The sequence below is a fragment of the Tiliqua scincoides genome, chromosome 3 (genome assembly GCF_035046505.1).
Source record: "Tiliqua scincoides isolate rTilSci1 chromosome 3, rTilSci1.hap2, whole genome shotgun sequence".
Taxonomy (NCBI): domain Eukaryota; kingdom Metazoa; phylum Chordata; class Lepidosauria; order Squamata; family Scincidae; genus Tiliqua; species Tiliqua scincoides.
The window spans coordinates 181616179-181637120 of record NC_089823.1 but is presented as its reverse complement, the minus strand read 5'-3'; the positions used below and the strand labels follow the sequence as shown (position 1 = coordinate 181637120).

The 20942-nt window shown below is 39.9% G+C and overlaps 1 protein-coding gene across 19 annotated transcripts in view; it reads left to right on the top strand.

The window, feature by feature from the left end:
- Positions 1-20717, top strand: part of TCF7L2 (transcription factor 7 like 2) — a 262031-nt gene extending 241314 nt beyond the window's left edge. For 6 of the 19 annotated variants that reach the window (XM_066622309.1, XM_066622306.1, XM_066622308.1 and 3 more), the window contains exons 11-14: positions 6061-6109; positions 6655-6705; positions 7878-7950; positions 16855-20717. In XM_066622309.1, coding sequence (XP_066478406.1) covers positions 6061-6109; positions 6655-6705; positions 7878-7950; positions 16855-17293 — 612 coding nt within the window. In that variant the 3' untranslated portion in view covers positions 17294-20717. Of the gene's footprint in view, positions 1-6060; positions 6110-6654; positions 6706-7877; positions 7953-8538; positions 8612-9690; positions 9717-16854 lie in introns of those variants that run through there. The other 13 variants (XM_066622321.1, XM_066622320.1, XM_066622319.1 and 10 more) reach the window with 7 other exon arrangements.
- Positions 20718-20942: the final 225 nt, after the last annotated feature.

The window sequence follows — 20942 nt, the reverse complement described above, 5'->3', positions numbered from 1 at the left end:
CAGAACTTCTTGCTGTTCTGTCTTCCTTCTTCATGAGGATTCTCTAGGAATGGATACTTTCCATGTCCTTCCTCACAAGGGCCCTGCCTAGGACATAAGAACATAAGAACAGCCCCACTGGATCAGGCCATAGGCCCATCTAGTCCAGCTTCCTGTATCTCACAGCGGCCCACCAAATGCCCCAGGGAGCACACCAGATAACAGGAGACCTCATCCTGGTGCCCTCCCTTGCATCTGGCATTCTGACATAACCCATTTCTAAAATCAGGAGGTTGCGCATACACATCATGGCTTGTACCCCATAATGGATTTTTCCTCCAGAAACTTGTCCAATCCCCTTTTAAAGGCATCCAGGCCAGATGCCATCACCACATCCTGTGGCAAGGAGTTCCACAGACCAACCACACGCTGAGTAAAGAAATATTTTCTTTTGTCTGTCCTAACCCGCCCAACCCTCAATTTTAGTGGATGTCCCCCGGTTCTGGTATTATGTGAGAGTGTAAAGAATCAGAGACTCCATTCCTAAGGAGCTTTCTAAGGAAGAAAGAGGGTATAGCATCACTGCAGAGGGAGCCGTGTCCAGTAAGATGGGAGCTCAATGTGGAGCACTGGGAGGATGGCTAAAAATTTTGCTAACTCGCTTATTTGGTTAAATATCAAGCCCCATTCCCTACAGAAACCAGTTAACGAAGTTCTTACAGTACTAGATTTTGAGGAGAAAAGGCTGCTTTTTTTCTTCGAATCTAGGAGGGATCTCTTCCTATTTTTATCATCACCAAATGCACAGCCCTCATTGGCTGTCAGGAACTGACCGAAATGGAGCTGTTAGACCACAGGGCCTATTTCTTCTTGGTACTCTGCAGTCTAACTTCCTCTTGGGAGTTCATGAGGGAGTAGTTGGGATGTGCTACAATGCTTGAAAGAATTCAGGAAATGCTCTCTCTGCCTTAGTGACAGTGTCACTGACAGATGGGCATGTATGGTGTCTTAAATGTTTAGGACCTTTACATTTGTCCTCAGCGTGTGAGCACTGAAAATCTCTTTCTTCTCAAGCTAAAAAGGACAGGATGAGAAAGCTGAAGCATCCCCAGCAGCTTGAGGCTCTATCCCCACCTGACCTTCAGGGGGAACCTTACTTCAGTAGGACAGCTCAATAGCTTTGGATCACACAAGCACATCATCTACAAGGGTTTTACTTTTCTTTCCATACCATTCAGAATTGTTGGCGCTTATTCACAAGCTTACCCAGTGATGTAGAAAGAAAATGGGGGGGGCACTGTACATGGGAGCAGATAACTCTTTGCATTCCTTTTAACTTTCATCTCATATATGTGTATCACACACATAAAGACATTTACAATTTCTAGATAGCCATGAGATAACTCCCCCACCCCATTTTTTTTTTACACATTTCTTCTTTTTCAGAAATCCAGACATTAGAAAGTGTTTTGATTTTCCTGTCACATTTTTTCTGTCTTCCTGTCACAGGAAGGCACGTCTTCCTGTCCAGGAGTTTTCCTGTCACAATTTAAATGCTAAATTTTTTATTATCCAAAGCATCATTTTTCATCCAGTATAATTGTATACTTAGCTGACATTATCACATTTTACATACTGCTTTCTGAAACAACACATCGTCATTTTATCAAAATTTTAATTTTCACATAAAACGATCACCTCAGAACTCAGCTGTGATTTTTTTTTCAGTTTTGGACTAAATTCAAGGCCAGATATGATGGAATTCCCCAAGTCACCTTGCTGAAAAGTCACCACAAGGCTCTAAGGGGTCACCTGCAGGGTCCCAGCTATGATGTGTGCTCAAGTGGAGGCCCCATTTGTGTCAGCTGGTGCTTTTATGTAGGTAGTGTGTATATAGCTGAGATTTTGTTGCCATCAGAAAAATTACAGTAACTACAGTAACTCCTACCTGACATAGAGGTAGGAGTTAACACATACAGTGAAACCATGTGAACAAGGCACATCTATTTTCTATATGTCTTGTATGTATAGAAAGTCTTGTACGCTGCTATGATGATCCCAAGGGGCTTTCTGTGCTCCTGTATATTTACTTTGATATGGTGAGTTTGTTTCTTGAAAGTAGAATGAAAGGATGAACACTTAGGACAAACTTTTAAAGAATTAGATTCATGGAGCATAGCTCTACCAATAGTTAGAAACTTCACCCCAATGAATGACCTGAATAAAAAGAATAAACGGAATAAAAAGAAGCTGTTTACTTCTTTTTACCACATGCTGGACACAAGTAAGGGAGTCCTGTTGCATTCATATCCTGTTTTGTAAGCTACAATAAAGCATCTGATTGGACACCATCAGTGACAAAATGCTAGAGTAAACTGACTTCTTTGACTTTCACTGGATAGGGCAGATTATGACTGGCATAAGGATGTGTATATTTTCCATATGCTGACACAATACAGTATAACGTTGGCTGTGTGAGAATACATTCCTCAGTTGTACTCCCTTCAGTGCTAAATTGGACCTGTCTATCTAACCTTACATACATCTTAAAAAAATTAGCAATATATTTTTCTCTTGATTCCTGCAAGTCAATCAGGATGAATTTAATTATAGATTTAAGATTATTCGTGCTTACCAATGTTTTATATTTTTCATTGAGAAATATGTATCTCTTCCAGGATGTTGATATTGTAATGGAAACGAAGTACTTCAACACGTTTTTTCCCCCTTCCCTCACAAAATGTTTACTTAGTTACAAACCATCCAGAAACTTCAAAATTTGTTTCTGAAGAGAATGTTGACGTACAGGCCTTGTTAGTACAGGACTTGTTAGTCAACAAGTCAACTCATTTTTCTGGGTCATTTTAACAAGTTACCAAAACTTGTGAAGTAACAAAAATGTACCTGTCAGCTATTTTTGATGGATTACCTTCAAGGGAAAGGATTTTGCTCCAGAACTGCTTCCCAAGCTTTCCTCCTTTTCCTTTTTGGCAGTGAAGGAAGTTATTCAAGTAGAAACTGGTGTTTGTGTAGTTTGTCTGAAAAAGATCTCCAAACCAACATAGGCCCTAGAACAGTGGTTTTCAACCACTGTGCCGCGGCACACTGGTGTGCCATGAGGCTGCCTCAGGTGTGCCGCAGGGCCAAGGACTCAGGCAGCAGCAGCAGCAGCTGTGCACGCAGGCGGGAGAAGTGGGCACTTGGAGCCTCGCATGGCAGCAGGAGAAAAAGGAGCAGTCCACAAAGGGGCTCCTGCTGTTGCTGGTACCTGCCTTATGCGCTGATTGGGCAGCCAGCCAGCCAGCCAGTAAAAGAGCAGCCAGAGAAGCCTGGAAGAGCTCCTGGCGGGAGGGAGTGAGCGAGTGGTGAGCCAGAAGGTGGAAGCAGGTATGGAACCAGAAGCAGCTGGCTAGAAAAGGATCCTTGAGAGACCCTTTTCCTTGCCTGCAATGCCCCAAAGTGACCCTCCCTGCTTTGCCTCCACTGGCAAGACTTTGGCTTTAAGGGCATGGGCCACAATCCTATCCACACTTACCTAGGAGTAAGCCCCATTGACTATAATGGGGTAGAAGACATACAGAGGCTTGGGCTCTTGATCGCACTCTTTCTTGAATACATGAGCATGCAATTGACGCTTTTCTTCTCCCCCACCCCACCTTCTGCACACACATTCCCCCATCATAACTGCAGCTAACCCCTCTCTTACTGCCCTCCCCTCCCTCTTCCCCACCTTCCAAAGTTCAGAATCAGTTGCCTCGCATTCTGTCTCTCTCTCTCCCCATTGAATCCTGCACTTGCTTCAGTCACATCTGCTCCTGCCCCTCACCCCCCATTATTCCAGTATGTGCTCAGTCTCATCTGTCTTTGCCAGCACCTCCTAGCATATCAACTGATAACAATGTGATCACGTAATTCAAAACATTGTTTCTCCTTTCCAGAAACCTCATATACTTTCCTCTCCAGGCTTCTTCGGAATTTCTTTAATTGTCATGTAATGATCTAAGGCTGCAGTCCTAACCACACTTTGCTGAGAGTAAGCCCCATTGAACAAAATAGGATTTACTTCTGAGTAGACCTAAGTAGACCTTACTTCTGAGTAGGATTGTGCCCTTAGGTATATTAATTAAATTGTAACATAATAATGTAATTAAAAACTAGTAGTGTGCCTTGACAACTTTAATGCCTTGTCTGTGTATCGTGACCTGAAAAATGTTGAAAATGGCTGCCCCAGAAAGATCCTTTCAGTTATACCTTTTCTGTCCCATACACCCTCCTTCAACAGAATAAATCCTTCTTAAAATTGTTTATTAAAGTACTATTCTTGGTATAAAATTCAGTTTGGTTTTCTCTAAAAATATATGTTCGTGCAAGAGCCCTTGAGATTTTAATATTGACAGTGCAATCCTAGGCAGGTCTACTCAAAAGTAAGTTCTGTTGTGCTCAGTGTCGCTTACTCCCAGGAAAGTACATATAGAATTACAGTCTGAGGAATATATGGAAGAGTAGCTGGACTATCAGTTCCATTCTGCAGTTGTGACATAGAAGAAGAAGGACCTTAATTTGAGTGGATCGTATTGCACTTTGTTGCTATAAAGTATCATTGCTGTTCAATTGCTGTTGTATTGCCACAAAATTCCTGGCAGGTGCATTAAATCTTAATATACAAGAAGATACACACACAGCCTTTCTTCTGACACCAGAAGGTTCTCATGGACAAGACTTTATTTGTCACATCCCAAACGGCAGGATAGCAGTTTATAACCTGAATGAGCAAGGAGGAACAAGTTCAAAGGCCTTATGCCTGGAGACTTGCAGGAACTCCATCTTCAAAAAGAACATTCATATCTCCTCTTCTGACTGGTACATTCCAGAGAACATAAATATCATAGTGGACGTGCTGAGTTGAAACCCAAAATGAGCCGTTGAAGTGGGAACTCTAGACCAAGCTACTGAAGAGAAGACATCACAGATCTAGGAAAGCCTTTTCCCCATGTACCTTAGGGTTATAGCCAGATCTTCACCACACTCTCTTATTCTAAGGACATGGTTTCTGTTTATACTTGAATGAATAGAACAGCCTGTCTTTGTTGGTCCTTGTGAATTTACATTACTACCTTTATTTGCTCAGAAGCAGAAGGTGTTAAGTGGCCATCGTGCCATTTCAATGATTGACCAAAAAACTATAGTTCCTTGCCACTAAGAGTCAATAAAAAAACCCAGAGAAACAGGATATATATTTAATGTTTGTTGAATGTTTCAGTATTTTCATCCATTGCTGTGGTGGGGACTAACAGTTCCTTATGACAGAAGATATTCGTTTTTCCATGAAAGTTTTGCTCTCTCCTCTTGCTGTTAAGAAATAAGAATTTGTTTTTTAAAGATACACAAAGTTGTCATACCTTATTACAGCTTTTCCATCTTATATTATTCTAGATCAGTGTTTCTGAATACCTCTCTTGTTATAGTAAGAAATCAGCCAAGGGGTCCCAACCCTGATGGACAGGGAACAGGAGATGGATTAACTCTTTCCCATTGCACTATTTGTCAGTTGTCCCACCAGTCTGGGCCAGTTTGCTGCAGATATCGGCTTAAGGCAAAAAATAGCAATTCAGGGGTGAGCACAAGTTTTAGGAGGAAAATAGCAGGGGAGGAAAAATGTTAACATTTTGCTCACCTCATTCTAAACAGGATTGGACCCCTTGCAGCTGTTTTTTGGTATTGCAGTTAAAAAGAAATAGTTGGACGCTCACTTTTAAACAATGCAATCAGTGGATATCTGATTTGACCCATAGAAAAAGCTTGTTATCGTCAGAGCTGCTGCCTCTATCCTGGATTCTTCCTGTTTTTATAGGATGCCAATCATGATATTAAGATGGTTGCCTGTCATGGGGATTCAGTGTCAAAAAGAAGGTCCACAATGAGCTGTGGAAAGCCTTGTATTGCCGCACACATACGCAGGGCTGACTTTTCCCCCCCTAGTTGTGTACAATTCTAACAAGCTTTGCAGAACAGTCCTGTCCCTTGTCTCCTTTTGAAATAAGGTTTTGCAACTATCCTTTCATGTATTTGTGTTTCATTCAGGGCAAGAAGAAGAAGAGGAAAAGGGACAAGCAACCAGGAGAGACCAATGGTAAGTAAAATGTTTTATTTATTCCTTAGTGTAACAGTGGAGGCCACACGTTCCTAATACTGATTAAGAAAGAGACAGTTTAGAAATCTCCCAGTGTTTTTGGTAGAGGGTCATTCCTATGTCCAGCTTTTTTGTGTTGGATTTTAAATGTACCCTAATCAAATGCTTATTGCCAGCCTTTAAAAACTAGATGCCCGATGTGCATGAAAAGCAGATAACACGTAGCCATGTTTGTCCTTAATAACTGTACAGTGAAGCCCTGCAGAGCCCTCATAGTTTGTTAATGCCTGTGCCATTATTATCAAAGATGTATGCTGTGTGCGTGTGTGCACGTGTGTGAGACTGGTATTAATTTGGACTGTATCTGAGTGTTCTGATGCATGCCTTTACAGTGGTAAATTACAGAATTTTTTTTTAATTAAGGAGGTTTGCCATTCTCTCTAGAAAATTAGAAATACTGCATAGGCAATCTCATAGTCAATTTTGAAAAAGCCCTGATTAAATTTTTCTTTGAAGCCTTTGTATAATTTGTTCTTATTTTTCAGAACACAGCGAATGTTTCCTAAATCCTTGCCTTTCACTTCCTCCGATTACAGGTGCTAATGTCATTTTCAGCCATTTAAAATAGTTTTGTAAATTGCTTTTAATTTTTTTTCCTACCATTTTAGATTTTATTAACATTTTAAACTTACATTAAAAATAAATTTACCATTCACACGTCTGTAGCATACATATCTCTCTCTCTCTCTATATATATATTTATAATGTGATATGATTGGTAGTTATTTTTGGTTTTGTTTTGTTTCTAATTTGTTGTTCATTACAATTGCTATTAAACAGTAATGCAGTAAAAAATAACTCAATTGTACTAACTGTGCAAATTGAATATGCAGTATTTCTTTAAAGAGACTGATACAAACTGGAAGAAACTTAATAATGAACCTCCTTAATCTAATAGCATTTTATGCGGCACCCACTAAGTCTTCTCATGCCAGCATGCAACCACCATTTTTAAAAATTATTTTGTTTTGCATTTCTGCTCAAACATACCCATTTGCTATTCACTTGCTTTACTTGCATACCGCTTGCTTCCATGCTTCTGATCATTTTATTTCTGGCTGCAACTAACATGTTCATTTTGCTATCTGCTTATTCTGATCCATTTCTATTTTAAAAAAACAAAACAAAACAAAATGCGCAAATGGAATATTTATTCCCAAAGCTGCACTATCCCAAAAAGACAATTTTCTTTTACCCCTTTTTTTATTTAAGTGTGAAGAAGAAAGCATGTTAAAAGTTTCCATACTGAGCTTTCTTTCTTCTTTGTTTTATTATTATTATTATTATTAGTCCCTGTAAGGAATCAAAGACTGCCATGCAGTCCATCAAGCATTGTTCCCAAACAAACCTTTGCATTTCCATTGGATTTGTGCAGGAGCAGTTGATGGGTTGCACCTTCAGGGCCTCTGAAATCAATTCCAAGTTCCTGTTCTACTACGCAGTTTTGAAAAGACAGTCCTTTCTAAAGGGATACTGCAGCTTTAATTGCAACAGCTAATTTCAAGAGTTTGATAGATGTGATAATCACTATTTTAAAACTAAAACAATCAAAAGTTGATATTTTGCAGTTAATAATGAGGTCATTGATTTTTATTTCCTTTTTATTTTATTTTTTCTTATTTTTATCTTTTTTGTTTTTTTCTCCTTCTCTCTCTTTCTTTCTCTCTCTTTCTCTTTTTCTGCTCGCTTCTTTCTTGACCTCATTCAGACCTGAGCGCTCCTAAGAAATGCCGAGCGCGCTTTGGCCTTGATCAACAGAATAACTGGTGCGGTCCCTGCAGGTGTGTATAGTCTTCCCCCCCAACTTGCTATGGCTGGTTTTGCAGCTGGTTTATTTGGTACTTCCCCTGCCCTCCCTCTTCTCCTGCTTTGTTGCTTTGTAGCTCTGTGTTGTGATCTAGAAGACACAAGGGAGTGGGACGCTGCTGTGAATGATCATCTTTCTGTTTAAAGGATTTTGCTCTTCCCCCCCCCTCATTTTTGTTTCCTCCACCCACCTCCTCACTGCCGCTAGCTGAAAAAATACCCACTGTAAGACAGCATCAGCCTAGGTCTGCACACAAAATCCCGCCCTCCTCTTTGAAGTTGCTGGTCATTAAAAATAATAATAAATTGTCAAAACATCCTTTGATATTGCAGTGTAGCGTGCAACAGAGAAGACACATGGCTAAGTGAAGGGAGCACACAGCAGGCTTAGGCATTCTAGGTGTGCGTCGCCAGGCGGAGGTCCTATTTCTCTCATGCCCTTTGGTCTGAGAGACTGCCAAACGAACTGAGAGAAATGTTAGCTGTAGCTAAGATTTCACATCCAATTGAGCTCTATCCACCATTGTGTTGTATTTTTGTTTGTGTTTACTTTGTGCTAACAGATGCAAATACTCCAAAGAAGTGTCGGGCATTGTTCGGGCTTGACCGACAGAGTTTATGGTGCAAACCGTGCAGGTATACTACCCATTAGGCCTTTGGGAAACTAAAAAACCATTTTGTCATCGTAGTGTTACATGTGTGATTTATTTTTAACCCTTTTCCCTGCCTTCCGCTTCCTGCCTTCCCTGCTACTACAGCATCAATTGCTAATAATTTTTTTTATTTTCAAAATTCTTTGCTAATTCAATGCAAATTTCTTCTCTTTTGTGACCAATAACCTCTCTTTGGTAGAACTGGGAATCGGTACACCTCTAAGGGTCCAAAACTAGCACTTCTTGAAGTGTTTTAAGTGGACATTTGCACACACTTCTATGTGTATGCCTGCACTTCTCCAAAGGTTATAAAAAGATTGCATTTTCATAGCAGCACCAGTATTTTCACCAGGTCTAAAAAGAATACAGATTAGAATTAGAAGATTAGATTCCATATTAGAACAACAGCCAAAGTGGTGGGATCCTATGAGCCATGAGCAAACTTCTGCTTATGGAATGTGACTTTCTTGCCACCTTCTTCTCCAGCACTCCCAAAATAGTAACTCTACAGGATCAGGGAACCCTTCCAAACAGTATGTGAGTGGTGAAGAATGTGCAGCTGGGGGGAAATTGGGGGCTTTCCTCTAGCGAGTGAAAGTGCTGAACTGATTGCTCAAGTCACTGTTAGATCCAAACCAGGATACGTATAAGTCTATCAATAAACTAAACAGTATTTTTTTTTAAGTACAGAGTGCTTCTGAAAGTGCATATAATTCCTTAGATTCATATTTGGCACTGTTTTTACAGTGTCTGGAGTAAATCCTTGTTGCAGAAACTTGTCACTAACCAGTTAAATTCGCTTTTCCTAGATACATTATTTGTGACACTCAGTACAATTGGAGAATAGGTATTTAACATTTAAATTAATGATACCAAAGACCCAAACAGCTGAAACACCCATGTTTTTACTGCAGGTTTAAGTGAAAAAAACGCCTTCGACTCCTAGAATAAATCCTGTAGGCACCTGTTTCTTGGTGAAGGGAAGCAAACTATCTCTTGTTGCATTCTTTTTTTTCCCTTAATATGGTTAAATTTGTTATTTCTCTGTTCTGATCCAAGCAGTCTTTGAATTTGGAATATTATGATGGTAGGTATTTCAGTCCAACACACACTTTTTTCTGTATGTAGTGCTTCCCTTTTCACCCTACCCTCCGATTCACACCATATCATGCGCTTCATTCCTTTTTAGAATATAGAGCAGTTTATTCATACTATACCTGCATGCCAATTCTGTTAGTTTTGTGATGCTAAGTTTTATAAACATGGCTCAAAAATGTACTGTACGTCTAATTGTTAGATAAAGTTCACACATTGTCCTTCAAGGGCTGCATTCCGTCTAAACCCTGTGACCACCCATGTGATGCATGCTTAAGTACTATGATTTGTGTGATGAGCTCAACAGTGATAGCAGAGGTCATTGTCAATAGAGTTATTAACGACCTTTTCATAATCACAGTTTCTGGAGGCTTAAGGAAGGGAACAATAGTTGGAGACAATGAGCAACAACTTAAGCTTTGCAGAACAAAACAACTGGATCTGAAGAGGACTAATATGTCCTTCACTCTGTTTAACAAAGTTTATCTGGTAGCTAATTTAGTAGGCTAATACTTAAGTTGCCTATAGGCAGCCACTAGTAAATCCGTCAAATGTAGGCTGCAATCCTAAACACACTTATTAGGGAGTAAGGCTAATTTGGAGTTTGTTCTAAGTAAACATATATTGGATTGTGCTGTTAGTATGCTGAGTGAGTGTAAGGACTATGCATCAACTCTCTAGTAGGCAAGCGGGTGTACTTTGAGTACAGCAATACCTCTTTTGGTCTGCATTACACACTTTTACTGAACGGGGAAGGGCAAGGGTCTTCCCCAATCTCTGCCCGTGCAGTGCAAGGTGCAAAAGGGGTCCTGCACACACAAGGCATTGCATACCTTCTGTGCACAGGGTTCTGAATCATGTGGGAGACTCTACACAGGTGCAGTGGAATGCATATTGCAAGACCTCTTTCATACCTTTTGCTTGAATGCACAGGGGTTCAGTGTGGTGGCAGCAAATGGAGTCCTGCCCTCCTTTCCATGTCTTCAGTATGCATCTGAAGGGATGGTGTGAAATGGACATTTGATTCCACTCATTGGCTCACTCTCACACAAGGCCAATGGCACTTTAACACCCATTCTGGATAGTAATAAGGTTTGACTGAGCCCTTCTTTTGGGCGTCTCAGCTGCTCACTATCAAATACGCTCATGGCTTGGCTTTCGCCTGTTCACACTGGAGGAAGAGAGAAGAGCAAGTCTTTTGTCTGGGTGTTGGCTTGGGAAACAGTGGTTGATTAGGCATGGTAAGGTGTTTGGGATGAAGGATTAAATGGGCGTAAGGTGTTTGGGATGAAGGATTAAATGGGCGTACAAATGGGAAGTCTTTGGGTCTTCCTATATTCTGCCCCTATTCTAAATCATGTTTGTGTTTTCTGCTATCTATCTACTGGAGCTAGTATTTTATTGTTTGAAACCCTCATTGAAGAGAATTTCTATTTGATCTGTAATTATTTCTGTTTTACAGTCTTTAAGTTCTAGATGACTAGAACTGAACTCTTGCTTGTAGCATTTTTGGCTAACATAATTTCAGTTTACTTCAAAAAGCTCTGTATCAGTTTAGGATTTTTATAAGTTGAATGTGGCATTTTTTAAACCTCATTTTAAACCTATAACATATAAACCTCATTCACTGTTTCTCCCATTTTGTCTTCACAACACTACTGGGAGGGAGTTTAACCTGAGAGAAAGTGATTGACCCAAGGTCACTTAGGGCACAATTCTAACCCCTTATGTAAGTGCTTTCTAACACTGACAGAAAGGCAACGCAGCTCCGAGGTAAGGGAACAAACATTCTCTTACTTTGAGGAGGCCTCCGTGAGTGACACCCAACTGCAGGATGCAGCACATGTTTCATTGGCACCGCTATACCAGTGCTGGAAAGCACTGACATAAGGGGTTAGGATTGTGCCCTTAGTGAGCTAAATGTATGAGTGGAGATTTGGAGTCTCTCTGATCCTAGTCTTGACACACTAACCGTGACAATTAAAGCAGATGCTGAAACCATTTGAGTCGGTGTGTCCCACAATCCAGTTCTTGATTTCGGTATTATCTATTTCCAGAACCATTGTACTTATACTTTTAGCATGATGAAAACTACTCTGAAGTCCTCAGGTTGGGTTGTAAATCCTTGTCCCATGAAAAGAAGAAGCTTCTGTTTGCACATGGGAGGAGGGATTATTCTTACCAATTCTCCCCTTCTCTCTACAGTCCCCCCTTGCCTCCCCATATCTGCTTCTGAGGTCTCTAGAACAGCTATTTTTAACCTTTTTTATCTCATGGTACATTGACAGGGTTCTAAAATTGTCAAGGCACACCATCAGTTTTTGGTCAATTGGCAAGGCACACTGCACTGCTGGTAGGGGAACTCATATCCCCCAATGACTCTATTAATAAATGACCCTCCCCCAAATTCCCATGGCATGACCATTCACAGCACACCAGTTGAAAATGGCTGCTTTAGAAAGATAGCATGAGGGGCTGCAGTAGAAAGGGAAGGCTCAATGAAATTTGTGCTCTCCCCCCCCCCCCCCTGCAAAAATGGAAGATCTTCTGTTTGGAACAATAACTTAGGATGTAGCCCATTCACGAAATACTTAATAGTCTAAATAAGCATTTATCTCTGGAGATAAGAATTGCAGTATAAGCTATAGATATTAGATACTATCTAGAACAGGGGTGTCAAACATAAGGCCCAGGGGCCGGATGCGGCCCACCTGAGCTTTTTATCTGGCCCTCAGGCTCTCAGCTGCTGAGCCATGCTGAAGTGTTACTGCTAAAAGGGCAGCCCACCTGAAAATTGAACTCTTTCTTATCTTGAATATAATCAAGATATGTATATTTTCTCTTCTGTCATTTGCAGCTAAAGAGTTCCCAAGTGAGGAAAAAGTGCTTATTTTTGGTCATGACCTGTTTAATGACATCACTTCCTGCTTAATAAGAACATAAGAACATAAGAACAGCCCCACTGGATCAGGCCATAGGCCCATCTAGTCCAGCTTCCTGTATCTCACAGCGGCCCACCAAATGCCCCAGGGAGCACACCAGATAACAAGAGACCTCATCCTGGTGCTCTCCCCTACATCTGGCATTCTGACTTAACCCAATCCTAAAATCAGGAGGTTGCGCATACACATCATGGCTTGTACCCCATAATGGATTTTTCCTCCAGAAACTCGTCCAATCCCCTTTTAAAGGCGTCTAGGCTAGACGCCAGCACCACATCCTGTGGCAAGGAGTTCCACAGACTGACCACACGCTGAGTAAAGAGTATGAGTAAAGTAATGACATCACTTTCGGCCCTCAGCAGGCATCATGAATGCTATTCGGCCCTCTGTATGAAATGAGTTTGACATCCCTGATCTAGAATGTAGAATTCAGGTGTTAAAGATCAGAAGAATCATTTCAGTTCAATTAGGTGTGAGGCTTTTAAAAGACATTTAGTTTTCTATAGCTTTTACCATTGCCACCATTATATCAAAAAAATGCCTTCATTCTGAATTCTGGCTTTTGCTGCATTTGCTACCATCCTCAGAGGCAAATTAATAACTGTTTCTGAGCTAAATAATCTGGCCACCTTCCACCATGTATGACAGGCAAACTAAACTTAGCATGACCAAGTGTTTATCCAGAGCTGGTTGTATATTTTACAGTTCAATCAAACATAGAAACTGCATTCAGGTGCTGAACAAAGCATCTTTTCTTAATTTCAGATTTTTATTTTTAAAAAGCAAGTTTCTAGTCCTTATGGCTACAGACACAAGACTTAAATATAGGCAATGACTTTGCTTTGACATTTCTAATTCCAGAAGGCAGCGGGGAGGGCTAAACAGTACTGCTGTAGTTAGGAGACAGTATCTGTGGCTGGCATGCCACCTTGCTCTTTAATTTGACTCAAAGAAAAAATGATGTTAAGTATGCAAATATATTTATATTTGATTAATGTATACATATTGTAGAACCCAGGTTCCTCTGGCACCAATTTTTTTTAAGGGCAGGTTATACTCAGCTCTGAGCTTGTATCTCACATTAGATGAGCAAGGAAACACTGCTTCACATTGACCACCTACAATTTACCTAGTGGTAAATGTATACATATTTTATTAGACTGAGGTATGGAACACTCACCAAGACCTTAGAACCTTCCATTTATTTTTTATTTTTTACTTCATAGAAATTGGTTTGCATCAACCATACAGGATCAAAATTTAATTTAGGAGCCAATCCTATCCAGTTTTCCAGCACTGGTGCACCCGCAGTACAAACACAAACAAACCTTCCCTTACTCTGAGGAGTCACCTCGGGCTGGGGGTAACCATCTGCCACCGTAGGATGCAGCGCATGCTCCGTTGGCATGACTGCATCAGTGCTGGAAATTTGGATAGGATTGGGCCCTCAGACTTTGAAGTAACTTTCAGTAACCACAACCAGCCTAACAAAAAGCTTGCAATCATTGTGACATGATCAGTCTATATGTTTCCATAGTAGACTCTGGCCAAACATTGCAATGAGATTCTTAAATTGTAAAAAAAGAGTGGGTGGAAGGGAGGTGGAGGAAACTGAATTTAAGCACTAATCTTATCAAGCATGAAAATTCACAATGCAAAAGTATATAGTTATCTTCAGGAGCTCATTACAAAAACCTGTTTTAATCTTGTTACCTGCTTATGGGTCAACCATTGTAGGTAATGCCAAATCTTTTAGTAAGCAAGATGCATCTGTGAAATTAAGTTGGTAGAGAAGGGAATACATCAAGTAGTCCCACCCATTGAGCCATAAAGTGTATGCATGCACAAACATACCCCTTTCCCCTTTGTGCTGCATGGCCTGCCAGAGCCCCCCCCCCATCAACGGCATAGTGACTCATCCACAAAGTCCCATGTCAGTCGGACTGTATATGTACTTAGTATTATAAATCTGGAAAATGCTACTTTGTTCAGGCAAGATAGGAGTATTTTGCATGCTGGATACTGAACATCTTCATATAATGGGATCCCTCAAATATTAGCACCACTCTGTTAATATAATCTTGCTCATTTCCCATGGGCTGGTCAAAAAAATTGCTGCTTTGAACTGTTGATACGGTAACATTGCCTTCTTTCTGCCTGAAGGGACTAATTAAATAGTGAGGCATAAAGAACATGAAATAGTTCGGGCCAGTGGGTTACATTAATTTATTGCTAATAGATTTCCAGTTGTTATTACTTAAGGTAGGAGACTTCTAGCAAGGTTCTGTTTAGAGCCCACCAAATTACTTTTTCATCTTTTAACTTGCCTTAATAAAGCATGGGATGCACTTGCCTGCCGTCTTGCTCTCTCTCTCTCTTTCCCCTTTTTTTCCTGCTGTTTGTGTCTGTTATTTTCTGCTCTGTGCTTTTATTGTTCTTAAGGTTTTAGGTGCATGACTATCTTTGTTTCTAGCATGTATTGATCAGCAGGCTAATGTGGCTAAAATTCTCAATTGCCCTAACAATTGACTATGCTGTGTAGAACCTTGGGCAGAACCTTCACCTCCTTTTTGAAGGGGAAAGGAATGTCTGTTGCTTCCCAGAATCCCTCTAGGAATTATATAGTGTGGGCTTGCTGGGATTCCTGGAAATATATGTGGTGATACTTTTTTTAACATGACCCACCATCTCATAACAAGAAGTGTTACTTCAAAGGTGCAATGGCAGACCCTGTAGCACCCATCTCAGCTACAGAGATGTGAAAAGGAGTTACACAGAAGCTGTGGCAGGCAAACTGTACTCTCAGTGGATATGTTTCTCCTGCTGGGAACTGTACTTGAGGACTTAGAGGCAACAGATAGGGTTGCTTGATATTGTTGTTTTATTAGTGGTGTATATTATTACACAGTGGAAAATCACATCAGCCCACCTTTATTCAGTGTTATATGGATCACCTTGATATCCTGGTTGTTTTATGGAGCATTGTTTAATCTCAGCTTCCATTGGTTAGATAAACTTCCATACCTTTCATTTTTTTTGGCATCCTCAGCTAAAATTCTCATGTTAGCAAATGTGTAAGTGGATGTGAGTGAATAACTTGCCTTGTATTATGTTGACATGAATGCACGTGGCAGAAAAGCTGAGTCTACTATGGCTTTTTTTAAGAACTTGTTTGCTTGGTGGGTACCTACAAGAGACATCAATATATATGCTTAATAGTTTTCTTTTGCCACCAGATGTGTCTTCTCAATAAAAGGCAGTAGATACAATGGATAGGTGTCATCCTTTCTGTACAGTTTCATTCAGCTTTATAGTGTGGGTGGACCATTGGTTGGCTTAAGAGAGTTGATATTTTTTCCATGAAACTCATTATTTTCTGATTGTTCTCTTTATGATGGCACCTGTTGTTCTTATTTGTTGTTGTTTAGTTTGTGCAATGCACCTAACCAAAATTAAATTTTCTTTGAAGTTGCAGGAATGAATTCAGGCAACATTCCTATAAATTAAAACCAAAAGCAAACAGTTCCTTCTCCTACCCCCAACCTTATAAAAATTTTTAAAAAATTAATGCGTGATAAGCCACAACCTGCAGGTCATACAACCAGTTATTCTTGTTAATTTGGATGGTATTTCTGTTCATCTTCCCTTTTCTTCATTCCCCCCTTTTATTCTTCCTGTTTATTCTCTCTTTCTTTTTTTGTATGTGACATTGATAAATATATTTTTTTCTCATATGGTGCGGTTCTGAACAGAAACAAGCAGCAGTGGTAGATCCTCGGCTACCGTTTATCGCAAACTTGGGGTCTCGTCCAGCCCAGGCAAGGAGTCACTGAAGGAGACTCCAGTTTGTCTTGGTATAAACTAAGAGACTGTAATGTTGTATAGAGGAATGAGGATGCAAACAGGGCAACATAAATTTATTTAGTACTAAGAAAACATGAAGTTGATTTTTTGTTATTTTAAGGTTTTTTTAATTTCTAACTGGGACAAAGAGCAAATTCCTCTAGTTAGCAGAAAGCTAATTACTGTCCCCATGTAACCAGCACCATTGTAATCAAGAGTGCAGTGCGTGTGGTTTACTGCAGGCCCAACAGTTTGTTGACGGCACTTCAGTTTTGGATTAACTTTTTTAAAAAATATATTAGCATCTTTGCCCTTTATTCACAGATCACTTTCTCCCTGTTTACAGGAGAAAAAAAAAGTGCGTTCGCTACATACAAGGTGAAGGCAGCTGCGTCAGCCCACCCTCTTCAGATGGAAGCCTACTAGACTCTCCTCCGTCGTCTCCCAACATGCTAGCCTCCCCCACAAGAGACTCAAAACCACAGACTGAACAGACCCAACCTCTCTCACTCACACTGAAACCTGACCCATTGGCACACCTCTCAATGATGCCGCCCCCACTGCCCTCTATAGTCCTGACTGAAAGCTCCACTAGCAAATCCAGCGGTGTACCTGCTAGTAATTGTCAGAACGGGGCACTGGACCATCAGTCTGCCACTTTACAGCAGTCAGCACCGTCCTCCTCTTCGTTAGCACAACCGTCAACATCCTCCTTGCATTCCCATAATTCTTTGGCTGGGACACAGCCTCAGCCACTATCACTTGTAACCAAGTCTTTAGAATAGCTTTAGCCACCTGTAGCCCTTTTATTTTTCCTTTTCGTTGTTGAGATTTACCCCCCCCCCCTTTTTGGTTTGTCTGTTTTTTTATTTGTGCCATTAGTTGATGTCTCTCGAGTTCATTGGTCAATATTTGACCCATTGTTATTTCAACTTTTTTTTCTTTTTGAATATGTAGATGAGAAAAAAGCCTCATGATTCTGCCAAAATTTTTATCAACAGCTGTTTAAAGTCTTTGTAGCGTTTAAAATTATATATATATATATATAAATATATATATGCATAACTGTTATGTAGTTCCAATAGCTTAGTTTCAAAGACTGATTTTAAAAATGAAAAAGCAATTTTGAAGCAGCCCTTGTTGAAGGCGTTGGTTCTTTATTATTTGTATTAAATACGAGCTTGCGAACCAATCATTTTACATCTGGTTTTTAAAACTTTTTAAGGGCACAATGAATGCAGTGCCGCTAATTTTCTTTCCTTTTTTTCCTCTGATACAACTTTTCTTGTGATGTTGTTATTGTTTAAATGTACAGAAACAAAGAGTTAAAAATGTGTTAATATACCTTGTTCCATGGTGTTGTTCTTTTGGGGGGGAGGGGACGCTACTCAACAATTAAAAAGTATCACAACGCTATTGGACCAGTAGTATTTATTGCTTTAGAGATTGCTTGTTGTACCTGTACGTTGTCCCCTTTTTTAAATGTTCTTTTTTTCATTTTTCCCCCTGGAAGCATTGTATAAAGTTTTCCTTTTTTTTTTTTCCTTAGTGTAAGCATCATATATATAACAATTCATTTGTACAAGGTTTTTAAGTTTATATATAAATGTGTATATATATATTTTTTGTTGGCTTCTTTCTTTTGGTTGTTTTAATTTCTTTATTTTTTTCTGTCATACAGTTGCCACCAAAATGGACATTTGCAGATGGATCAATAGTGTAAAAACAAATTGCTTTAAAAGCCATTACAATGAAATAAGACTTGAAAATTTAGCACGGGACTTTTTAGGAATGCTGTTGGAAAGCAGCAGTGTTTCCCATTCAGAACTGCAGATGACTTCCCTGTCACTTGTAGGCTGTGAACAAAACTTTTTATGTGCCAAAATTCTCAGTGATATTTTTTATCTTTTTTTCCCAACAACTTTTTTTATGCTGTAATTTTATTTTATTTTTTTGTTCATCCTGTTTTGCTGTGATGTTACATAGGTAGATATGTATGTAGTTTTTAATGTCACCTATTACAGACGTGTTTGGTAGCAGATTGTCCAGGAAGCATTTAAAAATGAAGAGGTATAAACCCTAAAGGGCCAAATTCTGTATATTAGATTATTCATAAAAGAAAAAAAAAATCAGACTGCCACTTTTATGTATACTTACAACATACAGGTAGGTAGCAAACTTGAAAAAAAATCCTAGGCATGTTGATGTTGCAAAAATTTTTTTAAAAAAGATAAATGCTGTATAAAGCTGAAAAAAATGTTCATATGTTCATCCAGTGCCATTGTAGTTGACATGAAGCGATTGTAAAACTGTCTCCAGTTTTCTTCTCTGGTTTATTAAGATGCTATGACATTTTTTTGTGAATCCTTTGAATGTTTCCTAACAGTTGTGATGTTACTGTTCCGTTTTATTGCTCTTATTCAGATTTTTCATTTCTAATGGTTTGGAAGCCATTTTTGTAATGAATAAATGTCCATGCTGTACAGTATCTGTAGCATGCAGTTCTGGATTAATAAAAGCAACTTAGTATGTGCAGATGAAGACTTGGCAGCTCATTTACCTTGAGGCTTCATTGAACCCATCCCAGCCAAGGAGGCTTTCAATTTTGCATGGTGTACTTTGCATCTTTCTCAGAATAACAGCTGTTTAAGAGGATTAGGGCCAAATTCTACCCAATTTTCCAGTGCTGGTGCAGCTTTGCCAATGGGGCATGCACTGCATCCTGTGGTGGGGAGGCATTCACAGAGACCTCCTCAAGGTATGGGAATGTTTGTTCCATGTGGGCTGCATTGCAGCTACACCAGTGCTGGAAAGTTGGACAGGTTTGGGCCCTTGGTCTATAGGTTGCCAAATAAACAGTGAAAGGTATTAGTTGATAAATATTTGTGTGCTGCCTAATTCGGGCATATTTTTAAATGTTTATAGTCAGACATGGGATTCAACCAGGACCAATCTGACACTTTCTTTACGAAACAGTAGAGACAGAGAGATCAGCTGAACTAAACGAATCCCAAACAGTACAATCCTATGCATGCATATCCAGAAGCAAGAGTCCAATCCTATTCAACTTTGCAGCATTGATGCAGCTGTGCCAGTGGGGTATGTTATGCATTCTGTGGTTGGAGGGCAGTCACGGAGGCCTCGTCAACATAAGGAAACATTTATTCCCTTACCTGAGGGCTACATTGGCACTGGAAAGTTGGATAGGATTGGGCCCTAAGACCTATTGTGTTCAGTTTAATTTACTCCCGGGAAAGTATGTATAGGATTGCACCCTATAAAGTCCCTTCCTTCTGGACTATACATAGGGAAGTCAGAATTCAAATAGGACATGGCTTCTGTTTCTTCAGGTGACCTGAGGAAGATAGAGATATCACTTGAAAAGTTTCAAAAAGCGACTAAAACAGGATACACAAGCTGCCACTCTTAGTCCTGCTTTCCAGTTTCTTGCAGTATGTGGAAAGAAACTCATAGAACTCCTATGCAGTAGACCTGTGACCATCAGGTGGTGCCTATGGGGGAGATGCTGAGTTTCCTTTTCTCACCATACAAGAAGCAGCAGAAAGAGGAAGTGACACACATGGACCTACTTTTCATTCTCAAATTGTAAAAATGTTCCACAGTGTTGCAATGATGTGAACAGAAACCACGTTGCCTAGCTTCACAGTAGAGTCTTTTCAAAGAAGCCCTGTCCTTTTCAGAATTTGACCAACCTAAGTAACCTTTCTTTCCATCTTGATGATCACAGTTTTGACAAATGCACTGACAAAAACCAGGAAGGAGTGAGTGTTTTTTATCCATAGTTGCAGATGAGAAATTCTCAAGAATTCTGTGCATGTCAGTCATACCATAAGTTTAATATCTGATGCGACTGTGTGTCTTCTGTAGCTGTCTGAATAGGTGTCACCATTATTTCAAAGACCTATTGCATCTGAACCACATACAATGCTTAGGACTATTGTAGCCAGCAGTTTGCAGTTTATTCACTTGCTAAATTCCCCTTGAAGGATTATGCATTTCTTTTCTTTGCACATGATAATCAATCAACGAAAACCCATGTGGCTAACTGGTTCTAAGGGCAATTGATGCTCTTCAACTTCCATGCACTGCACTTTGGAGAGCAGTGCACATTCCATCGATGTACAGACCCTATATTTGGCGGTGTGTTTTTGTTTTAATTTCTTTATTCCTTTTGATGTGACGTTATATGCATAACTTTATTTATTTTCTCAATAAAGAGAATTCGCTCTATCTTTTCAGGCACTTGTAGCCCTGTACTTTGTGTGACCAGAAATGATGCCTCTACCTGAGGAAAAGGAATGTTGTCTTTGTTATGTTGGAGTAAGAAAGAATGCCTCCACAGGTCTCTCATTGTGAAGAAAAGTTTCAGCTCTTGTGGTGGAGGATATTTTCTTGGGAAAGCCTCTTACCGTG